The sequence below is a fragment of the Thalassophryne amazonica genome, chromosome 21 (assembly GCF_902500255.1).
Source record: "Thalassophryne amazonica chromosome 21, fThaAma1.1, whole genome shotgun sequence".
Taxonomy (NCBI): Eukaryota; Metazoa; Chordata; class Actinopteri; order Batrachoidiformes; family Batrachoididae; genus Thalassophryne; species Thalassophryne amazonica.
This window is the reverse complement of record NC_047123.1, coordinates 37000151-37023173: the sequence shown is the minus strand read 5'-3', so window position 1 is coordinate 37023173 and position 23023 is coordinate 37000151. Positions and strand designations below refer to the sequence as shown.

Sequence of the window (23023 nt, the reverse complement as noted above, 5' to 3'; positions counted from 1 at the left end):
TGGACTCACTCAATTCTGAGGAATAAATTATGGAATCACCCTGTAAATTTTCATCCCCAAAACTAACACCTGCATCAAATCAGATCTGCTCGTTAGTCTGCATCTAAAAAGGAGTGATCTACACCTTGGAGAGCTGTTGCACCAAGTGGACTGACATGAATCATGGCCCCAACACGAGAGATGTCAATTGAAACAAAGGAGAGGATTATCAAACTCTTAAAAGAGAGTAAATCATCACGCAATGTTGCAAAAGATGTTGGTTGTTCACAGTCAGCTGTGTCTAAACTCTGGACTAAATACAAACAACATGGGAAGGCTGTTAAAGGCAAACATACTGGTAGACCAAGGAAGACATCAAAGCGTCAAGACAGAAAACTTAAAGCAATATATCACAACAACACAAATGAGGAACGAATGGAAGGAAACTGGAGTCAACGTCTGTGACCGAACTGTAAGAAACCGCCTAAAGGAAATGGGATTTACATATAGAAAAGCTAAACGAAAGCCATCATTAACACCTAAACAGAAAAAAACAAGGTTACAATGGGCTAAGGAAAAGCAATCGTGGACTGTGGATGACTGGATGAAAGTCATATTCAGTGATGAATCTTGAATCTGCATTGGGCAAGGTGATGATGCTGGAACTTTTGTTTGGTGCCGTTCCAATGAGATTTATAAAGATGAAGATGGCTGTCATTACATCATCAATAAATGCACAAGTTTACGTTGATATTTTGGACACTTTTCTTATCCCATCAATTCAAAGGATGTTTGGGGATGATGAAATCATTTTTCAAGATGATTATGCATCTTGCCATAGAACAAAAACTGTGAAAACATTCCTTGCAAAAGACACATAGGGTCAATGTCATGGCCTGCAAATAGTCCGGATCTTAATCCATTTGAAAATCTTTGGTGGAAGTTGAAGAAAATGGTCCATGACAAGGCTCCAACCTGCAAAGCTGATCTGGCAACAGCAATCAGAGAAAGTTGGAGCCAGATTGATGAAGAGTACTGTTTGTCACTCATTAAGTCCATGCCTCAGAGACTGCAAGCTGTGATAAAAGCCAGAGGTGGTGCAACAAAATACTAGTGATGTGTTGGAGTGTTCTTTTGTTTTTCATGATTCCATAATTTTTCCTCAGAATTGAGTGATTCCATATTTTTTTCCCTCTGCTTGGTCTAAAAAAAGTAACCGTTACTGACTGCCACAATTTTTTTCCTGATTTCTTATAGTGTTTCTTAAAGCCAGAAAGTTGCCATTTGAAATGACTTTAGTTTTGTGTCATGTCTGTGATCTGCTTTTTTCTACAAAATTGAACAACTGAATGAACATCCTCCAAGGCCGGTGATTCCATAATTTTTGCCAGGAGTTGTAGAAGCTTTTAGGCCTGACTGGCTGCAAGTAGCAATTAATAAACACTAATAACCATGATCAAAACTCATGCACATCCTTAGCCATGAAGTGACGAGAGTCGTGAAGAATCCTTATGTTCACCAGCACATGCTGTGGTGTGCACATGTGCTACACTTTATCCCTGTCCTCTGTTAAACTTGCCCCAGAGAAATGCTGCTACAAAGTGAGTTCCCATACAGAAAAATTAGAGTTAATGCTTTAAAAAATACAATAAGTACTGATAATATATAAATACAAATAAACAGAGAAACCAACTGGAAACATAATTTTTAAATTAATCTAGAATCAATTGTGGGAGTCAACCTTTGTGCAACGCAGGTGTTTTCCCAGTTTTCCATTGTTTGCGTGGTGACTGTTGCCGCCGTCTCGCAGCTCTTCCTCTGCCCTCGTTCCACACAGATGTTTGATGGAGATGACTGTGTGTCACAGGTCATTATTCTGAGCACCAGGTGGCGCCATGCTTCATTAGCTGTGCCAACACCTGGACCTCCTTACATCTCACAGTCTGTGTTGTGTGTTTGTGAACGCCACCATAAAATACAGCCTTTTTTTAATGCTCTGTAAACCTGTTCAATCTGCCGTAGTCCACAGGCATCATGCGCGAAGATTAGCGGTTAATCTTTATATCATATGGGTCTGTTTAACGCCGTCTAATAAAACTTAGTGGATGACAGGAAAGAAGGAGTTTTGTGTGTCACTTGGCAGCAGCTGTCTGTGTTTCTCTTCTTCTGTGGTGGTGGAAGCAATTAGAGTGGGGACAGACAGAGGCAGTGACCTGAGTGACTTTGGATAAAATATCATGTTTTTACTTTGAGCTGTTGGGCAGCTCCGCCATCATTATCATCACCGAGCATTTCCTCATCCATTCTCATCACATGCAGCAGATGTTTGCTTCCCACTGCAGCTGCGAGCGTCTGCACGCGTGTGCGCGTCACAGCATTTAACAGCTGAAGAACTGAGATAAAAATATTATGTATTTTATTATTATTATGATTGTACTATCACACTGGAAGTTTAAAAGAAACTGCTGAAAATTATGCAAAAAAATAATTCCTGTCCTCTTGCAGATAACATTTATTATACAGTAGGCCAAGGGCCCTATCTTCAACTCACTGGAAAGCAGCATCAAAGTGTCATGACTGACTTTTAAAGGAATGTCTGCTAGCCTTCAAATATCTCTTAATGCACTTTATGCTCTGTCCACTGTAAACAACACTCTGAACAGCGTTTACCTCCAGTGTTCCCTTCAGTTGTAGTTGTTGGCTAAATCGAGAAGGTTACAAACAATTTTAATTACCTCAAACAGGCTAGCTGTGGAGGTTAGATGACAAGGACAAGCAAACACGAATGATGCAGAATGTGTGACATGATGCATCTAAAAACGGGTTTGGAAGTCATAAGAAAATCGGATAAAGGTTCGTCGATGAACTGTTTTAAAGATATTTCAGAGTGAGTTCACTTTAGTTACTTATGCATAAAAGCTGATCTACATATGATACAAATGATAGAAATTGTGAGGAAAAACAATTTAAAAGTTGTATCCAAACGTACACTGTACATTGTTCTCAGTTTGTGGTTTGTGTTGTTCTCATTCAGGTGGGAAGTTGTGGTCTCACATTGCAAAGTATTTGAGAAATTCCACCCCTGAAGAAAGCTTCGACATTCCCTTCATCCAGAAGAGCCACACGGCAGCTGTGCACGTTCCACAGCATGCTGTACCCGAGCCTGGTACAGATTCTGTCAGTTCTGGATCGGAGCCCATTACTGGTTCTGATTCTTTCTCAGGTTTGCAGAAAGATGTGGACAACTTCAGTGTCAGCCCTCAAAAACAAAGTCTGACCCAAAAGCTTCTGGAGCAGATCAGGGCCCAGTCGGACTCTGGAGCCACCTCAGAGGAAGAGTGCACCAACAGCTATCTAACACTTTGTAAAGAGTATGAACAAGAAAAGGTAGAACCTGATGCACTAGAAGAAGAAGGAGAAGAGGAAAAGAGTGAGCGGGAAACGCTGTCACTGGATGTTCCCATGGTGACCACCTCCGCTTCCTCGCGTACCCGCTCTCTGTTGAGCAACGACAGTCTGTCTTCTCCGATCAGCTCTCAGGGACTCGGGTTCTTCACCGAATCGTCTGACAAAAGTGACCACACCCACAACGACGAGCAATACCTGGGCAAAGGACACGACCACAGTGACGTCTTCAGCCCGCTGCCCTCTCCTGCTGCACCCCTGTCCCTAAATCAGTCCAAGCACACACCCATGGAGTTGTTCCGTATTGATAGCAAAGACAGCACAAGCGAGGTGATGTGTCTTGACTTTCATAAGCCAGTTGCCGCCTTCTCTACATCAGATCTGGGTTCAGACCTGACTGACGACCTGCCTGAGCTGGCTCAGGAGGTCAAGGGCCACAGTTTGAAGTTTTGGGGGTTGGACTGCAGTGATAAAGGTTCCAATGAGTCCGTTCCAGTCATCTCATTTAAAGAGGCTGTAGTTGAGGATGAAGGTCAACCACCAGACCTTTTGGTCAACCTTCCTGTGCTGAGTGACACTGTAGACTCTCTACAGGAGGAATTTAAGCCCTCTGGAGACTTTCAGGGCCACAAGGCTGCAGCTTGTCTTAAGACGTCCATCCAGCCTGATGTTTTACAGCTTCACACGCAGCCAGAGGAGGAAGAGGAACAGCCGCAGGAGCCTTCATCCTTCTGTCCTACCTCAGACAATTCAGACCCAAGTTCCTCCTCGGCTTTCATGTCCCTGTGGGACACCTGCAGCCTGACATTTGGGCAAGAGGGTGTTGACAAAATGGTGGTTGATCTTCCAAGCCAAAATAACCTTCTTGACACAGACACTATTGAGAAAAAAGAGCCAAGCGTACAAGTCCCAAAATTGAGTGGTACCCACGACGACTCGCTCTCAAACGAGGCCTGTGGGGAGAATGAGAGTTTCTTAGGACTTGACAGTGAACCATCAAGAGCTAAAGCTGATACAGGTGGCAGCGACTTTGATAAGGAAGTATCGCAGCTGTTTGCACACCTAGATGAACTGTCACTCGCTGCATCACAAGTTCCCATCCCAGAGGAGTTTGTAAAATGCTGGGCTGTTGAGATGGTGATGGCCCTCCATTCCCTGCACCAGGAGGGCATCATCTGCCGAGACCTGAACCCCAACAACATCCTGGTTGACCACCAAGGTTTGACTTTGTTTCAATACCATATTATATATTACTACAGCGTACAAGTCACACAGTCACACCTCTTTTCTATAAGTAGAACTCACTGGACAGGAACTCAGTATGTGCACACCACAGCCTGTGCTGTTACTTACTACAGGATGGGGAAACGCTGGATTAGGTGTAAACTTGTTTTCACTAAAACCACATCAGTGTTGCAAGAAAAGGCTAACATAAGACAACGGTCCAGTCACACGGCACTTAACGAAGGGCAACGAAACCCCAACAAAACAAGAAATCTGGACTTTGGTTGACTTTCGTTGGCATCGTTTAACCTTCGCTCAGCTTCATTCCTGCAGCAGGCGCTTTGTCAGGATTTTTAAACTGTTGAAAAATTTGAACTGACAACGAAAACCTCAATTTGTCCGTATTTTGTTTTGCTGTCCTTCTTGACATTTTTTAATCGTTTGCTTAGTTTCTGTAAGGTTAGCATTTAGTTTGACTTCATTCGACCAGCTAAATGTTTTCGCACAGTGCAGAAGCCGGTTTGTGAGCGCTGCTGCTGCTGTGTTCATGTACCGTTGGAAATTACAGGGCAAACTCAGCCCGTTTGCTTGGATTTTTTTATCTGGGTGGGGGGTCAGCTTCACTGGGCTCAGGCACCTTATATAGGCCAGAATTAATTTTGTGTGTGGATACAATTATTTTGCCACAAGCATCTGCTGAATTTGAAACAACAAAAATGTTGTGTAATTTCCGACAGTACTTGAACGCAGCAGCTCCTGTGTGTGCTTATTTATTTATTTTATTAAATATAACAATATGAGTGTAGGAATGATAATCCAGCCCTTCTGCACATGTGGCAACAGGTAGATGATTCAGATGATTACATAAAGAGCTGTTCTGGAAGGAAGAATTCACATTGTGGATCAGCTGCAGCTCGTTGAAATAACCATACATGGGGAGTCAATGTGCGGCGTTCACACAGACTGATCAATTTACTGCTCTGATATATTCAATCATCTTTACACTTATATTTATTCCCATTTTTGACAGGTTTCTGTTATGAATCAATATATGGCTTAGTAATGTAATACAGTGTTACAGCAGTGACCACGGAACACCAGAGTTTTTTAGTTTTTTTTTTTTTTTAAATTGGAGCAAGACGGAGCGTGTGGATAGACAATGAGGATTCTGATGATGATGGAGATAATCCCTCTTTTGCTCTGGAACCACAGCAGGTGGACCCACCGACGTGCACACAGATATCCACAGCTTCTGTTTGCAGTTTCTCCAGGACTCAGGCGCTATGAGCTCCATCCCAGCGCTGAGTCCTGGAACTCAGACGCAGACACACACTGCTCCAGCTGTGGCTCCAGGCGTATTTCGTTTAAAGCGTCAAAATCAACGTTAGCTTCGGTCTTTTTTCTCTTTCGTCCCTTTTGCGGTCCTGATTTGCAGGCTATTTGGTGATAAAGCTCTTTCGTCCACCTTTTCTCAACGAATTGTGACTTTTTTACTTTTTCTCCTTTGTTCAGGAAACGTGTGCCGTGTGACTGGGCTACAAGATTTGTGGATTATTCCGTAAACGAGCAGATGTTTTGGACTGTCAGTCATTCGTGATGCAACTTGTTTATAAAATAATCAGGAGCTCGGAGATTTTCCTCTTAACTTCTTCCTTTGTTGTCCTACAATCATCTCTCCATCTCGTTATCAACAAGCGTCTAATGAACTGAGTGGCTGTTTCCGTCTCCCTGGTAGTAATTATTGTTCTAAAGGGCCCATCAGCAGCGTAGTGTGCTGCATCAGTCTGGCTAGCCCGGGCTAATGGCCACGGCTACCTTATGACACCATTAGTTGTAATGATCGCATTAACGGGTAGTCGCTAAACGTGAGTAATCGCGGGGGCGGTGTGTTTGAAAAGCTTAACGGCGAGACATAGAGAAAGTGAAAGAAACGGAAGAAAGGTGAGTGAATGGCTGAGAACATTGTTATGGTTTCACACATCTTCCACTCTTCTTAGGTCACGTTCAGCTCACATACTTCTGCAGCTGGAGTGATGTGGAGGAGTCATGTGACAAGGACGCCATGATCAACATGTACTGTGCACCAGGTGAGAGACACACCGTAGGACATGCTATTATGAATTTTCACTTTAATTATTGTAAATTAGGAGCTGTGTTTTGGGTGTCCTCAGTGTGCAGGCTGGAGTCTGGTTGAATCGAGCCACAGACTGTGATGACAATTAAACACTGCATTATATAATAATCATTAGATTATTAATATATAAACAAAAATAAATTTAAGAAATATTACAATTTGAAAACAGATGCACCTGAACGTGATGACAGCTGCAATTGCTTAATGCTAACTTTTAACATTGAAAATGCCATAGACATGCTAACGCGTTAGCATCGGGATCCGGATCGTGATCCGGATCACCACTACAATTTAATCACTTGTTCCTCTTGTCATTTCCAACCACTCCACAAAATTTCATCAAAATCCGTTCAAAATGTTTTGAGTTATCCTGCTGACAGACAGACAGACAAACAAACGTGACCGAAAACATAACCTCCTTGGCAGAGGTAATTAAGAAATGCAAACATACTGTGCAGGGAGACTAGTGAGGGAAGCCACCAAGACAACTCTAGTAGAGTTGCAGGCTTCTGTGGCTGTGAATGGAGCAGCTGTGTAAAGAGCAACTTGTCTGTATCAGCTTCAGGGTGGAGTGGAACAGAGAAGAATTACCTTTTGGAAATCTATACCTAAAATTTTACTTTTTTGTCATCGTCTTAAAGAAAAACAGTTATCTGGTATGTATGTGATCTTCAAGATATTTTGGGGTTGAATGTTTGAATGATTGGCCATGTTTAAATGACTGTCAGAGAGGAGGTTTGTCTAATGGACATCCATCCATCCACTTTCTGTACCCGCTTACTCCAGTTATTTGTTTAATGAATGGGGGGGGGGGGCATATCTGGATAAAGGGGTGGAGCCACGACATTTTACATTCATGCATTCAGCAGGCGCTTTTACACAAAACATCCTATGATTGAGACATAACTGGAGCTCAGAATGCAGTTAGTGCAACAAACGCCAGCTTCAGATCCCGTGGGCATGCACAGGAGGCGGGGCTTAAGAGCTGAGCAGTTTTGACAGAACCTGGTGGAAAAAGATTTAAAAGTTAAAGTGGATCTGCATGAAGGAGGCGCGCACGCTCATCTTCTTGTCACTGTAAAGAAGCAGAACGATGCACTTTATTCCAACAGGAATAAGTGAAGGATGAGATGGGGCTGGTGAAGTTGTCTTACTGTCCTGTAGAGGGTGCTGTTGTGTAAGCATGCTGTGGTGGCCTCGCTTGTTGCCCCCAGCAGGCTGGTGGCAGCTCTGGTACGCTGTTTAAAAGCTGCTTAAAACAAACTCCAGCGTGTGCATGTGCGCGCGCACGCGGTCTCAGTGTATTACTTAAAACATTGTGTTTGGAAGCTGCCGAGCGCTTTGACCCTCTCAGTTATCCACTCGCCCACACATTGAGTGTGTGTGAAGCTCACCTCCCGTATTCAGCCTCCCTGCACTCACAAAGGTCAGTTTAAATCCCGCTGTCTGTGGTGTGTGTTTTAATAAGTCTGAAAGCAACAAATGCTCCAAAAGCCAAAGTGTGCACTTTATTCCTTCACATATTTTGAAGCCTGAGTGGAATTAGAGCCGTGTGTGATAGAAGACGATGTGAAGGTCCAGGAAGAGCTCAAACTGAAACATGTTGAGATCCTGAGACACCAGAGACGCCAATCAGCACAAAATCAGGAATAAAATAAAGATTATTGTTGGCAGAAAATTGGGATTATTACACTTTCTGTCTGCACGATCTCCAGCCCTCAAATAAAATCAAACTTTATGTCTGCAGGGATCCTTTTTAATGTTATTTCATAAGTAAGAAGAAAATGACAGCATCAACTACACCTGCAGTAATAAATAAATAAAAGCTTTCAGTACAAATATGAAGTCGGTCGTTATTTTGGTGGAAGTATTATTCTGTAATGCCTAATTTAAAAATGAAAAAAACTGAAAATAACTGTACTGTTTGAAGAAAATGTTTGTGAATGTTAAAATATTCTTGAAAAAATGTGCTGTAATGTAACATTTTTATTAAAATGGGGTTATTCCATTTTCTAGAATCCTAATAGTTAAGATCATTTTTGGCTGATGTAATTCAGTGGATGGGGGGGGAAAGGTGTTTTTACAGATGTATTTAATGATTTGAGTCTATGCTTAATTGTAAAAATTTAGGGTTCAATTCTTTGCACAGTGCTCTTTGATGCCTAATTCTCCACGTGGTGTTTGTGGAGAAAAACTAACTGCTGTTATTAAGGCCCGATCAAAATCGTCAGTATTCATTTTACATTTGTATTCCAAAAATAATCACCTGCTTTAATAATAATTAACCTTTTGTGAAGAATTAAATGTCCAAAAAAAAAATATTCTGGGGATTGCTCCTTTTTCATCAGCAGTCTTTTAATTTTCTTTTTTTCTAAATTAATTCCTCCTGTAACGTGTGGAAACTGTAAAAAGTGCCTAGATGAGCTCAAGTGGTTGGAGTGACTTTTTAAACTGTTGTACACAAAAGACTTGGGAATTATTTAAATCTTAATTGTGTAAATGAGGTCATCTGGTTTGAAATGATCCAACAGCAGGAGGAACTGGATTTAAACTGTTTATACGACACTTTAATTAGGTTTTAAACTTCATCGGCTGTTGAACCCAAACGGTTGTAAGCAGATAATAAACTGGATTTGACTGTTTGTCCAAAACTAAACAAATCTATTCTAGGTCAGAACAAGTCCTGAGGATTTTGTGAATTTAGCTTTTTTTCCCCATTTAATGGCATCTTAAATTCTAAGTAATTGTCTACTCATCAAATGACTATATAATGAAAATAAAAACGAGGACACTCAGAGTGCGTACTTTGACCAAACACACGATATGACCACGTTTGTAGAATTATTTATTACAGGACAGGAATTTTTTTTTTTCCCACCATGACCCTCTGGATCCAGATTCTGATCCACATCTGACAGGGACACGCATGATAGGTGCCCGCTTTAATTATACAAATTCAATTTAAACAATCCAGAATCCGGATTTGGATCCTGATCAGCACCAGATTTTGATTTTGAAATTATCTGTTGAGACTTGCTGAAAATAATTTTTTTTATTCCCCCCGATAAGAAGTAGAACTGAAGTTAACTGACCTAAACCGGGCTGAGTTACTGAGCAGTGCGTAGAATAGCAGCCAGTAGGGGGCATGTTAGTGTTGTTGAGCCACGCCCACCAGGTCCACGTCCACTGATTGTCCACACACAGCCTTGTGTCGCCTCCTTGTTGTGGGATAAACGACAGAACGGCTGTCGTATATTTTGCTCGCTCACAGACTGTAGGTGTGTGTGTGTGCTGCCCTTGTTATGTATTGGTGTTTATCCAGACGGGGTCAGCTCCAGCGATGGCTTTATTCCTGATGACAGATTTATGAGTGTTTGCCAGAAAGCAGGCGGGGTGTTGGGGGCCGTGAGCGTGCACGTGCAAGGAGCAGGGAAACATGTTTTTGAACGGCTCCACACTCCAAAAACACGGGTGTGGACTGTGGAAACAGAGTGGCAGTGCTTCGGTTTGTTTACGTGAATCATCACAGATAAACATCAGACAGCGAGAGGGGAAAAAAAAAAGCAGCAGCTGTCTGTGGAGTGACGTGTGGAGCAGCTGACGTGACCGTTGCTCATTGTTCTGCTGTGAGGGAAGCCAAAAGTATCTTCAAAGTGCAAGAAAGGGGAAGTGAAATCTTCCCCTCTGATGCTACAAGTCAGTTTATTAAAGTTCCTCTTTTGTCTCTGAGCTGGAACCCTGACGTTTATTTATTATGTTTCCTGTATCGTCTCCGCTGAGGATTTTAGATTTGTTGACGCTGTGATAAAACCCTCTGGTCAGTTCTCCTGAGGAGAAACAGTCATGTGTTTGTGAGTCTGGATTACTGATGACGACACGTTCGGGTTGTCACCTCACACTCACTCTTTCGGTGGTTATTTAGTTATTTTGGTGTCAGGTGTGAGAAGCCTGCAGTGTTTTTCTGTTATGCTTCACTTGTGAATTTTTGTAAGCCACTGGTCTTTATTTAAATTTCTTAAAGCTGTAATACTTTTTAAATCATAAAAATAATTTAATTTGACTCTGTAGTTTTTGTTCTTGACTATTCAAATAAAGGTATCACCAATATGGAAGAATTTTTTTTTTTTTAACCACACAGGTAAAAGATTATGACAAGACATCATGACGCACTGGGAAACAGTTTCCCAGCATGCCGTTCTGTAGTCAAAGGGCAGCGCTACGCTATGCATGCTCGTGTTAGCCTAAGCTGAATGAACACAGTCTGCGTCGTCACTGAAAACATAAAAAACTACGTAAGCTGGAAAAGGAAAGAAAAGGATGAACGCAGTGAATAAACACAAACTACCAATTCAGCTGACAAGAACTCTGGGTAAAATCTAATCAGGTGTGCTACGTAATTTCACTGCTTTGTTGTTGTTGTTGTTGTTGTTTTTAGATTTTATGAATCATACATGTTTGGAAAGCTTATGACCTGAGCTTTCTGAAAAACAATGTTGCCAAAATTTTCTAGGTCATCATGTCGGCCATCTTGGATCTTGAAAAATGGCGTCTTTGGATAATGTAATTTTCAACCGTGAGCCTTCATATAATCCTTTTATGTTTCTAAAATCAGCATTATTAATCTCAAATAACGCAGACTAACATAGCTCAGTGCAAGGCAAGTTCACAGCTCCACAGGAACATCTAGTTGAACAGTCTGTCTTACCAAGGCATCTTACCATCTCCAGGATGGCCTCTGGTGCTGGAATGCAAAGATTTGTTGGATATCTGCTGAACATATTAGACAAATCTCAGTAGTAGTGTAACCTACAGTTACATTGTTGTCACTGGATTTATCAAAATGAATCAGTGAGGAAACTGATTCATTTGTCATCATTTTTTACCTCCAAGGAGGTAACGTTTTCACCAGCATTTGTCTATCTGTCTCTTAGCAGGATAACTCAGAATGTCATGAATGGATATCAATGAAATTTAGTGAGCAGGTGGATAATCTTCTGGGTAATATGTGATTCAGTTTTGGGGGTGATCAGGAGTATATTCTGGAACTGAAGAATGTTTGGCACATAGCAACAATTACCTCAGATAGCTGTGAGAGGATGGATAATGTAAAAAAAAAATGATTTTATTTCAGATTTGATCCAGTAGTTTTAAGTAATAAGTGGCCTGGATGGAGGTATGTGCTCTGAATGCCTTCTAGTATTAAATGCATTTTTCTTAGTCTTAAGCCAGACTGTTTACCATAGAATCTCCTCAAAATTAATACCTCACCAGCAGTGACATTAGCTTTAATTCTCTAACTAACCACAAACATAAAGGTAGTTATTAAACTTTTTTTTTTTTTTTAAGTTGCTGTGTTGTATCTTTTTTTTTTTTTTTTTTTTCCTGGAAATGAAACCGGTTTTATTTTGGACTCACTGGACTTTGGCAGAATCCTGAACTGCTGAGTGCTCTTCTAGTTGCTACCATCACCGCGCACCCTCTCTGTGCACAACGTGAGGTTTGTCCGTCTTTCTCACGGAACCCGCCCAGCTCACAAGTCATTTGTCTTGGACATTCACACACACACACACACACACGATCACTCCTTACTTCCTGTCTGCTAACATTCAACTTCCTCTTTCAACAAAACCTGTCGGTTAGGATTTTAGGGAAGTCCATCGAAGAGGAGAAGAGAGAAAGTTCCTTATGAGCCCCCGGAGAGGAGCAGGGCTGTGATTAAGATACAGAGAGGAGGGAAGTGCATTGTTAAGGGAAAGGGAAGAAGAAGAGGCCACGAGGTGAATGCTCAGCGATTGTTCTGATGAAGCCTCATCATCGGTGTTTCTCATGCACGCTGGAAGAAAAGCCTCAAACACACCAGCAAAATGTCCAAAACTGTCACAGACAATACTCTTATTATCGCACTCTAATGCCAAATGTTTGAAACAAGGAAAGACGTGGATTTATTCTAACTGAGCGGAACCAACACCAGCCATGTGTTTGCACGGCTGGAAGAAAGGGGGCGCTATGGTGTGATGATAAACTACCATAGCTAACTATTTTGTGAAGCACAAGTCACAGTTCTTTACTAGTATGGGCGGTCCTGAGACATCGGCACATGCTTATTATTATTTCTGTTTCTTTCCCAGTAATCAACCCAGCAAACAAATGAAATGCCAAGAATAAAATACGCTACAGCAGTGCACAAACATCCAAAATTAAAGAGCTGCTTAAAAAAAAAAAAAAAATCTAATTGACACACATTTTTACTGTGGTGTTTCCAAAGCTGTGGGCCAGCAGTCTGTGTCTATCTGCGTCCAATAATGTGACATGTTGTCCATCACACGTTTGTCCGTCTTGCAGTCTGCAAAGTGCAACATTGCCAAAGACCCACTTAGAGAGACCCGGGTTGACGTCAACTGCTTGCTACAGCATTTTGGTCATGTGGTGTGTTTTCTGGTGCATAATCCATTGTTAAGGACTCTGGTGGCTGAAGAAAGCCAAGGACATGCCCAGTTCCACCTAGCTGCAGCAGGGAGATGGTTACATTCAAGCAGTGGGGATGGACTGGTTCTATATCTGACTGGTAGCCATCCAGGACATAGTAGTGGATGCGGAGACCAGTTTATTCTTCAGTTGAACCAAGGTCAAGTTTGTAAAGAACCCTGAGGCAAAGTCCAAGGTGTTTTGGAGATGTTTGTAATCTGGAGAAATCTGAGGTGGTCTGGTTTTAACTTGTTCCAGACTAACGAAAGACAGACTCAGAACTTGTTAGTGAGTCAATGGTGAAGAGTTTAACTCGTCTAAAGCTGCAGACGCCCTGGAAAAGGTTTTCCAATAATCACGCCAGTGTAAGCGTGGCTTTAAGTGACCCATGGTTGCGTTTAATCCTCCCTTCCCGTCCTCTTCCTCTCCGACTGGGCGCTAAGTGTAGCTGGCTCCGCTGCACGCTCCCTGCAGCTCCTTAGACATTAATCCATTGTGATGACATCGACCTTGCTCTGAGACATGTGCGTGCGTGCGTGTGCACGTCCAGCATCTCCCCCTGCAGCTCAGAACTGCGCAGGTATCACTAGTCCGTTCAATGACGATCTTCTCTCCTTGACTGTCAAAACATTGGTCGTGGGGAGCCCTGAAGACCGGTTGCTCAGTTGTGCGTCTGTGGTAAATGTGGTATCATCGCCTCGTGTAACCTTGGCTGCAAGAGAGCCGCACAGACCCCTGAAATTCCCCGCAGCCTCCATTAGCAGAGGGGTCTTTGTCTCACATGCTCCGCCAGCTGAGGAGCCTGGTCTCTGGGCACCGCGGAGCCGTGACCCTGAGCCCCAGCCCTCTGGGTGACCAGGCCCCTTTCTGGAGAGCCGAGCAGACACAAGAGGCCATCTGGTACCCAGCGGAGTGAGCGCACACACATAACACGTTTGACTTTAGCAAATGAGAACCACTGTTAGATTCCGTGTCTTAGTTAAAGTGCACTATGGCGGGTTGGTGCTCTCCTGGTTACACTGGATTTGGTTCGGGTTAGAAAACACCTGGTGCTGACCTATATTACGTCATATTTAGGCCTCATTTATAGTCGAACTCAACAACCCTACGACTCAGGACCAAAACTTTGACTTAGAATCACAAACCTACAATTTGCTACCAGAAGGCTTCGACTTCCAACAGTCAGCTGAAACTCACCACAAAACAAAACACGTCCACAGCAGCACTGAAATTTTCTACCACAAAAACAGGAAAGGGCATTTAGTTACAAAATACGACGTCTTACCGGACGACCTCTGTCTGCTGCCGAGCCGGTGCTGAACGCGTCCATCGCCGATCCGTGACTGTTTTTATCCATGGGCTCAAAAAGATGTCCAACAGTTTGTGTCTCTGTTTCCACATCTGGTCGTTGTGGATCTGGAGAGGCTGCACATTTGACTGTACTTTAATTTCTCTCGGCTTGTTCACAAAATTGATCAATAACATCTGTTATCCTGATTCATCTGATCATGTTTTTTTTTTTTTGTTGTTTTTTTTTTTTACTTTCCACACTGACGTTCAGAAGTTATTCCATGCTGTTACTGTTTAATATCATGTCTTATTTAGTGCTGCTTTGTGACCTCACGGTTGGAGAAGAGGCGCCGTGTGTTTCCTTTGAAGGCCGTTAAAAAGTTGTCGGGTCGAACCTGATCAATAACGTGCGTTTTGTTGCTGCTTTGTTGGCTTTGTCGTGTGTGTTCCTTTGAGGTCAGGTTGTACAGATGGTGTGATGTTGAAGCACAGTCGGGTTTCCTCGATTTACCTGCTTTTTTTATTATCCAGATCAGCCTTTTCGGACAGCGCACTTGTTGGTGTGTTTGGAACGGCGTGTGCTCGTTTTCAACTAAAATCAATTAAGTTTGACGTAATCCAAACAATGTTTAACTCTTTAAAAATTCAGTTTGAAGTCATTTGTAAAGACACCTTTTTTTGCCTCTTTTTTTCAGAAGTGGGAGGGATCAGCGAGGAGACCACAGCCTGTGATTGGTGGAGTTTGGGCGCCATCCTGTTTGAGCTGCTGACGGGCACGGTGAGTCTTTGTTGTTCGTGTTGGGTTGTGTGTGTGTGTTTATACGAGGTGCGTCTTGGCTGCCGTCTCTTACTTTGGTTCTCGGGGAGTTCCGGGGGCGTCGGTGTGACTTTCTCCCCCAGCCTGAGCTCCATCTGCTGGGTCAGGGGGTCGGCTCTCCCAGGCCTCTTTCCTGGCTCCTGGAGCATCTCTGGGCTCCGAGAACGATGACCTCGCTTCACTGTAGAAGGTGAAGACCAGGGCAGCTCTCCAGGTGCTGCAGCACTGCTGGTTTGGGATCAGCGGTGTCCAAGGGGCTGTCGTTGAAGAAAGAGCGGCGAGGACGCGGTCCAACTCAGAGCCCTTTGTTTACAAGAGAACATATACAAAGTCATTCCTGTGCTGAGGAACTTCTGCTTTCAGCCACATTACCAACCAAAAAGGAGAGACATCACAGAACAATGGAAGCAGTACAAAGAAGTGTGAAGAAGAAAACACAGTGAGAAGAACAAAAAATTCCAGAAAATTATTGGTTAATAACTGTTTGTCCATTAACCAATAATTCTTTGAAAGGCAAGACGTGCTCTGTTAAATGCAGAGTGAATGAACACACAGACAGAATTCTGTTCCAAATTAACACAATAACTCAAAAATATTAAATGTTGTCAACTTGTAACTCACCAAATTAAGAGGACACATAATGAGGACAAACTGATTCAAAGTTGGTTGTTGTTGATGCACTACATCAGAACAAAAAAAAAGGTTGTTTTGCCTACATAGTTCATTTTTTTGTAATGGAATGATCTGATCATCACGTGCATGATGGAAATTAGGAGAAGGTGTGATTGAAGTTCTGAGTGTCTTAATATGAGCTTGTCTGTTAATTTCTTTCATTTCCAACGCCGCCGCTGCCTGTTGTGTTCAGTCCCACAAAGCCAGCTCTCATTTTTAATTTTGCGATCTTCTGAGAGCATTTATGGAACACGCGTGCACAATCTGACATGCATGCTGCGCTGTCTTCCTTAAAGGACGCACAGACACACGGTGCAGGTGCAGAGCATGGCTCCGATTCTTCACTGTCAATTGCATTTGAATAATCTCTAACTGATTGCCAGTAGGCATGTTTTCATATCAGCCATCATCGGAGGGTCTGATCAACGGTCTAAACACGAGTCGGGGTGTTTGGGGATAACACACACACACCCACTTACCTGAAAAAGAAGAACCGAGTCCCACAGATGTCTCCTTTGATGATTATGTCAGAGTACGTTCCTGGCACCGGCACACAGGCGCACTGTGTCTCTTGATCCTTGCAGGATAAGTTCTTGCCTGGAGCAGTCTTGACTGTGGCTCGGAACACAGCCAGAACTCCTGCAGCACGTATCAGGAGAGACGGGCAACCGACCTAACTGATGGGAAATCAACGCTCAGCCTCCCGACATGAACACTTTAAACTTTAGCCACACGTGCTGAACATGAGCAGGTTAGACCTTAGAAATCAGACTTTAGATCTTATGAATCACATTTTAGAGCTCAGAAAATGGATCAGATCTGAGGGGGAGTGTCAGTGTCAGGTGATTGGCAGGTGAAGCTCCAACACAATCTGCATGTCTGATTGCATTTTGTTCAGCTGCTTCAGGTGGAGCATCATTTAGGTTAACATATTTATAATTGAGCTAATCACCTGTCTTGCTAATTGACTTAGCAGTGATCTGCTAACTTGCACTTGTTGCATTTTTTCAGTAGCGTGTCTGTGCAGACTGATGATGATAATCAATGACTTTATGCACAGATACCGACATCAGAACTGACACTGGAGTTATTTTGTGTGTGACTGGACTTCTTTGCAGCATGGCACTGACTACAACCCCAGTTCCAATGAAGTTGGGACGGTGTGTAAAATGTAAATAAAGACAGAATACAATGATTTTCAAATCCTCTTCAGCCTATATTCAACTGAATACACCACAAAGACAAGATATTTAATGTTCAAACTGATAAACTTTATTGTTTTTGTGCAAATATTTGCTCATTTTGAAATGGATGCCTGCAACACGTTTCAAAAAAGCTGGGACAGTGGTATGTTTACCACTGTGTTACATCACCTTTCCTTCTAACAACACTCAATAAGCGTTTTGGAACTGAGGACATTTGTTGAAGCTTTGTAGGTGGAATTCTTTCCCATTCTTGCTTGATGTAAGCCTTTAGTTGTTCAACAGTCCGGGGTCTCCATTGTCGTATTTTGCGCTTCATAATGCACCACACATTTTCAGTGGGCGACAGGTCTGGACTGCAGGCAGGCCAGTGTAGTACCTGCACTCTTTTATTACAAAGCCACGCTGTTGTAACATGTGCAGAATGTGGCTTGGCATTGTCTTGCTGAAATAAGCAGGGACGTCCCTGAAGAAGACGTTGTTTGGATGGCAGCATGTGTTGCTCCAAAACCTGGATGTACTTTTCAGCATTGATGGTGCCATAACAGATGTGTAAGTTGCCCATGCCATGGACACTAACACACCCCCATACCATCACAGATGCTGGATTTTGAACTTTGCACTGGTAACAATCTGGATGGTCTTTTCCTCTTTTGTCCAGAGGACACGACGTCCATGATTTCCAAAAACAATTTGAAATGTGGACTCATCAGACCACAGCACACTTTTCCACTTTGCGTCTGTCCATTTCAAATGAGCTCGGACCCAGAGAAGGCGGCGGCGTTTCTGGATGTTGTTGATGTTTGGCTTTCACTTTGCATGGTAGAGTTTTAACTTGCACTTGTAGATGTAGCGACGAACTGTGTTAACTGACAGTGGTTTTCTGAAGTGTTCCTGAGCCCACGCGGTAAGCTCCTTTACACAATGATGTCGGTTTTTAATGCAGTGCCGCCTGAGGGATCGAATGTCACGGTAATTCAATGTTGGTTTTCAGCCTTACCACTTACATGTAGAAAGTTCTCCAGATTCTCTGAATCTTCTGATTATATTATGGACTGTAGATGATGGAATCCCTAAATTCCTTGGAATTCAACATTGAGAAACATTGTTCTTAAACTGTTGGACTATTTTTTTTTTCCACATTTAAAAGCTACTCTATTCATAAAGAAACCAGCACAGTCTGTACTAACCCACGGCGCCCTGGGCAAACGTTGCTAAGCTTATCATTGAAAAGGGACACTGTTCTGCAGAAGTCTTTACAAAGTTCAGGTCAGGAATTATGACTTTTATGAAATCAATAGGTGCATATGCCAAGTTTGGTGAAAAGCAGGCATTTAGGAAAGGAGTTACTGTGTGCAAAAGATTTTTTACAAAGCATACTTCAGTGACCTTGACCTTTGACTTATTGACCACAAACTCAGTAGGCTTCTTGGGGTCACTGTGCATAATGCACACACCAGGTTTGGTGACAATCAGGCCACTGCAACTGAAGTAATTTCACTCAAAAGTGAACTGATGACTGACTGACTGACTGACTGACTGACGTTGTGCCCGCTGGCTGTGCCGTTTTAGGCATTTATTTATTTTAGCCATAAATATGACCTGCACATTTCGCCTGGAAATGATTATGGCACAGACTGTTGTGCATGTGGCTGTACTGTTTGGTGTCCGAGTGTGAACGACATGAACTCGAAGAATGTTGATCTGGTTCTGAACAGACGGGGGGGGTCAGCCGAGGACAAAGATTTGGCTTTAATAGAAATCTGTTTAAAGGCACACATCTCCTTTCCATTGGTCATGTGACCTTTGACCACAGGTGATCCTGAAGAGTCAAAGTCGAGGTCATGACAGCCAACATGGAGTAATCCCGGTTAAAGGGTTTTTGTGTTAGTCGAGGACAAATCGGTTGGTTTTGAACTGAACTGTCTGTTACTGTATCACAGACTCACAAAGAATTCATGAACCAACAACATGTAACGTGTGGGTTTGGAGCTCAGAGCCTCTTCCAGAGTGAAAAACCGATCTGTTGGACTTGATGCACATTTCAACCTGCTGGGAAAACAAGAGAAGAAGAAAGTCAAAAACAGTTCCCACGATGGCGCTCTGACGCACGAGGCGGTTTTAAGAAGGGGAGACGGCGGTGCTGATGCACTGTTGTTGCCACTGCTGTGATCTGTGTTGTTTCAGGCCGTCGCCTCCTGTTTGTCCGCTCCCACGTGCTCCGAGGCTCGGCAGGTGTCGTCTATCTGTGTCTTCAGCCGCGCTTCGCAGCGGCATTGTGTGTTTAGATTGATGCTTATCTGTGGCTCGTCTTTCCGCCCCTGCAGTCTCTGCTCCGGTGCCATCCGGCAGGAATCAGCCGCCACACGACTCTCAACATTCCCGAGCTGGTATCAGAGGAGGCCCGGTCTCTGCTGGAGCAGGTGAGCTCACGGATGATTTCTGTCAAAATGCAACAAAATTCAAACTTAGCGAAAAGTGCTGTTCGCAAAAACAAGTGCTGCTCAGCTGATGTCATACGAATAAGCCGTCACATACACGCCGTCAGAAGAGCATCACGCTACAGTATCCTAGAATACGACCGGCTCCGATAGGTCTCAGGGTCTGTGCAGGACTACTTCTTCTGCTCTGGTTTTGCTCAGGGTCACCACAGCAGACCCACGTGTTAGGTTTGGGTTTATTCTGGATATAGCAGCAGAATGGGGTGCAGGTGGACTCAAACGGCCAACCTTCAAGCTCAGAGCCAGGTGTAGTCACCGCTTGCGCCACCAGGCTGCTCAGAGTAAGAACTGCACTGCAAGTAATAGCAGCAAAATGTGTTAAAAATTAAAATTTGCCCCTGTTTTTCATAATAAAGAAAATTACTGGTTGAGTTGGTAGGATTTTTAAAAACTTACTGGTTGAGTTGGTAGGATTTTTAAAAAGGTCAAAGGTTACAGTGGAAACCAGTCAAAACTATTCCTGTTTTTTTATGTCCTTTGTTTTTAGATGTTTGATAGGTTTCCCTGCATGCTTTGCTGCAGTGATGCTTAGAGTTGAATTTTTATCATTTTATGCTTATAAAATACTTCATAAAATACTCCTTAAACTTTTGTTTGTTTTTGTTGTGGTGTGCAGCTGCTGCAATACAATCCGACAGAGCGACTGGGAGCCGGTGTGTCAGGTGTGGATGAGATCAAATCCCATCCCTTCTTTGCCGGAGTGGACTGGCCGCAGTGATGGCTCAACACAGCTGCATGCTGGGAAAACCACACACAGTGACAGAAATGAACTTAGTTTTTTTTTTCTTCTGTACATATTCAGTCACGTGTGTGTTTGACGGGCAGCGTTACCTTCTTTCTACACCAATGATTTCTTTATTGTTCGTAATGTTCGTAACTGTCAGCTGTTACTCAGCATCATGCAGTGCAATAATTTTTACATCGGCACTTTTTCACAGCTAAGAGACAATAGAGATAAAGCAGTGACAGTTCTCAGCTTTTTTTAATTTAAAACATAAACTAACAACATATTCATGATTGATTTCCTAATTCTACATCACAAAAACGATGAGCAAATCCCATCTGTACAGTAAAATGGGCAGGGCTGGAAGCTGTGTAATGTAATTTCTTCAGGCTCCTCCCACAGTGTGGCACTAATCACCATATATAAACATTTATATTTCTACAGTTGAAAAAATTGAAACAGTTTAGAATTTTGACCCACATGGGTTAAAATACAGAAATATGACAGTAGGAAACTCAGTTTCCCAGAATGCCATTGGAGGATCAAATAACGCCGCTACACTACATATGCTGGTGTAGCATCATGCAGCCGAAGAAATGTTGTCAACCTTCAACTGTCACTGAAAGTGGCAATAAACAACACCAAAAAAAAAAAAACATAAATGGAAGTAGAGCGACCAACGCCGCTAACAAACTTGGACCATCAGATTCCACGAGGAAGAACTACAGAAAAGTTTCTACCAGTTAAGAACATTCTGTATATGACTATGTGACATTATATGCATATTTTTGAACAAATGTCTATGATTATAGGCCATATTTTACAATATAGTCAATGGTACAGTTAACAAGCTAGGCTACGCTGGGCACATTATTTAGGCTAACTGCAGCTAGCTAAATAAAACCAACATTATTTCTCTTTATGTTAGCCTGTCAGTTGAACACCGATGAAGTTGATTTATAAGGTACATTTGCACAATTTTTGCCTCCATGACCAGGAAACACCACAAATTTCTTTTAAGAGCCCGCTGCCTGCCGGTAGCTTTAGCAGAAGACCGGAAGTGACCTCTACATCATTATTGCAAACAGAAAATCTTGTAACTTGTACTAAAAGGATTTTTAAAAATGCTATTAGCAGGTTATCATGATTAGAAAACAAAATTTTGGTTTTCGTTTATCATTCCTTGAACTGCTTCAGAGTACTGATACAGATTGGAAAAAAAAATATTTTGAGGTCGTAAATAGAGTATTGTGACTTATTTTGTGGCATGAATGTACAGTTATTTATTTGGGTTACAGCTGGAAATAAAACCAGTTTAATGGACTTCATTTAAGACTGTTTACAGATGACTGAATTCTTTATATCAGAGGTTCAAGAAAATGTCAGTGCCCTCTCTGCATGCACAGTCCGATTACCGTAACATACGTAGTATGAAAACCTTAAATGATGTGTGTAAATATACACTAAAAAGACAAATGTCCAAACATGACTAGTTTGTCAATTACTGCCTCATCAATCATGTTTTTGTTTTGTTTTTTAATAATGTGTCAATTAACCTGTTGCACATATCTTCAGTGGTTTTACAAAAATCTCTGAAGTGTGGAGTTTCTCTGTGTTTACAGCATTAGAGCATATATCATAACCCGTTGTATGTCTGTATAATGCGTAATGGTCAGTTGTAATGCATTGTGGTCTAACATGTTAACTGACAGTAAATGATGAGGTCTGTTGTCCAGTTATTAACACTTAATGAGCAGATTCATTTTTCTGGTTTGATGCTCATCTTTCTGTCTGCACTCTGGATAATAAACTCACCATGATGAGGTCCTGCTGACTATTCTTTTGCAGAACTGATGATATTTACATTAAATAAACTTTAAAACAAAAACTAAAAACTTTCATATCTGCTTTTCTGAGGAGGCGGCATCGCAGGAATTGAGTCTTTATGTTGCTGCTATGACTGTTCCCTTCTGAGCACTTTAACACTTATGGGCAGATCTAGTTTCCTGTTAGAAAACCTCACTTCTGCATTTGCCAACTATATAGAAATGCACCAAGTTAACGTCTTCAAGAAAAAGAGAGATGACAATATGACTGGATTATGTTACACTGAGGTGAAGCATTTGATGCGTTAATCTGTGGTCACTTACAGCATTTTTTTCCCATCAATGTGCAGTTACAGTGCATCCGGCAAGTATTAACAGCGCTTCACTTTTTCCACATTTTTTGTTACAGCTTTATTCCAAAATGGAGTGAATTCATCCCCCCCCCCCCCCACTCACAGTACCCCATAATGACAACATGAAAAGTATTATTTTTTATTTTTGCAAATTTATTAAAAATGAAAAACTAACAAATCACATGTACATAAGTATTTCACACCCTTTGATCAGTACTTTGTTGATGCACCTTTGGCAACAATTGCAGTCTCAATTCTTCTTGAATAATAAGCTTGATGCACCTCTGCCCATTCCTCTTTACAGCATCTCTCAAGCTCCATCAGGTTGGATGGGGAGCATTGGTGCACAGCCATTTTCAGACCTCTGCAGAGATGTTTGATCAGATTCAGGTCTGGGCTCTGGCTGGGCCACTCAAGGACATTCACAGTTG

At 42.3% G+C, this 23023-nt stretch overlaps 1 protein-coding gene across 1 annotated transcript in view; it reads left to right on the top strand.

Moving 5' to 3' along the window:
- rps6kc1 (ribosomal protein S6 kinase polypeptide 1) overlaps nt 1–21070 on the top strand; it is a 31169-nt gene extending 10099 nt beyond the window's left edge. The window contains exons 12-17 of the mRNA XM_034161631.1: nt 3014–4603; nt 6606–6695; nt 15193–15275; nt 19516–19611; nt 20306–20446; nt 20523–21070. Coding sequence (XP_034017522.1) covers nt 3014–4603; nt 6606–6695; nt 15193–15275; nt 19516–19611; nt 20306–20407 — 1961 coding nt within the window. The 3' untranslated portion in view covers nt 20408–20446; nt 20523–21070. The remainder of the gene's footprint in view (nt 1–3013; nt 4604–6605; nt 6696–15192; nt 15276–19515; nt 19612–20305; nt 20447–20522) is intronic.
- The last annotated feature ends 1953 nt before the right edge of the window (nt 21071–23023 follow it).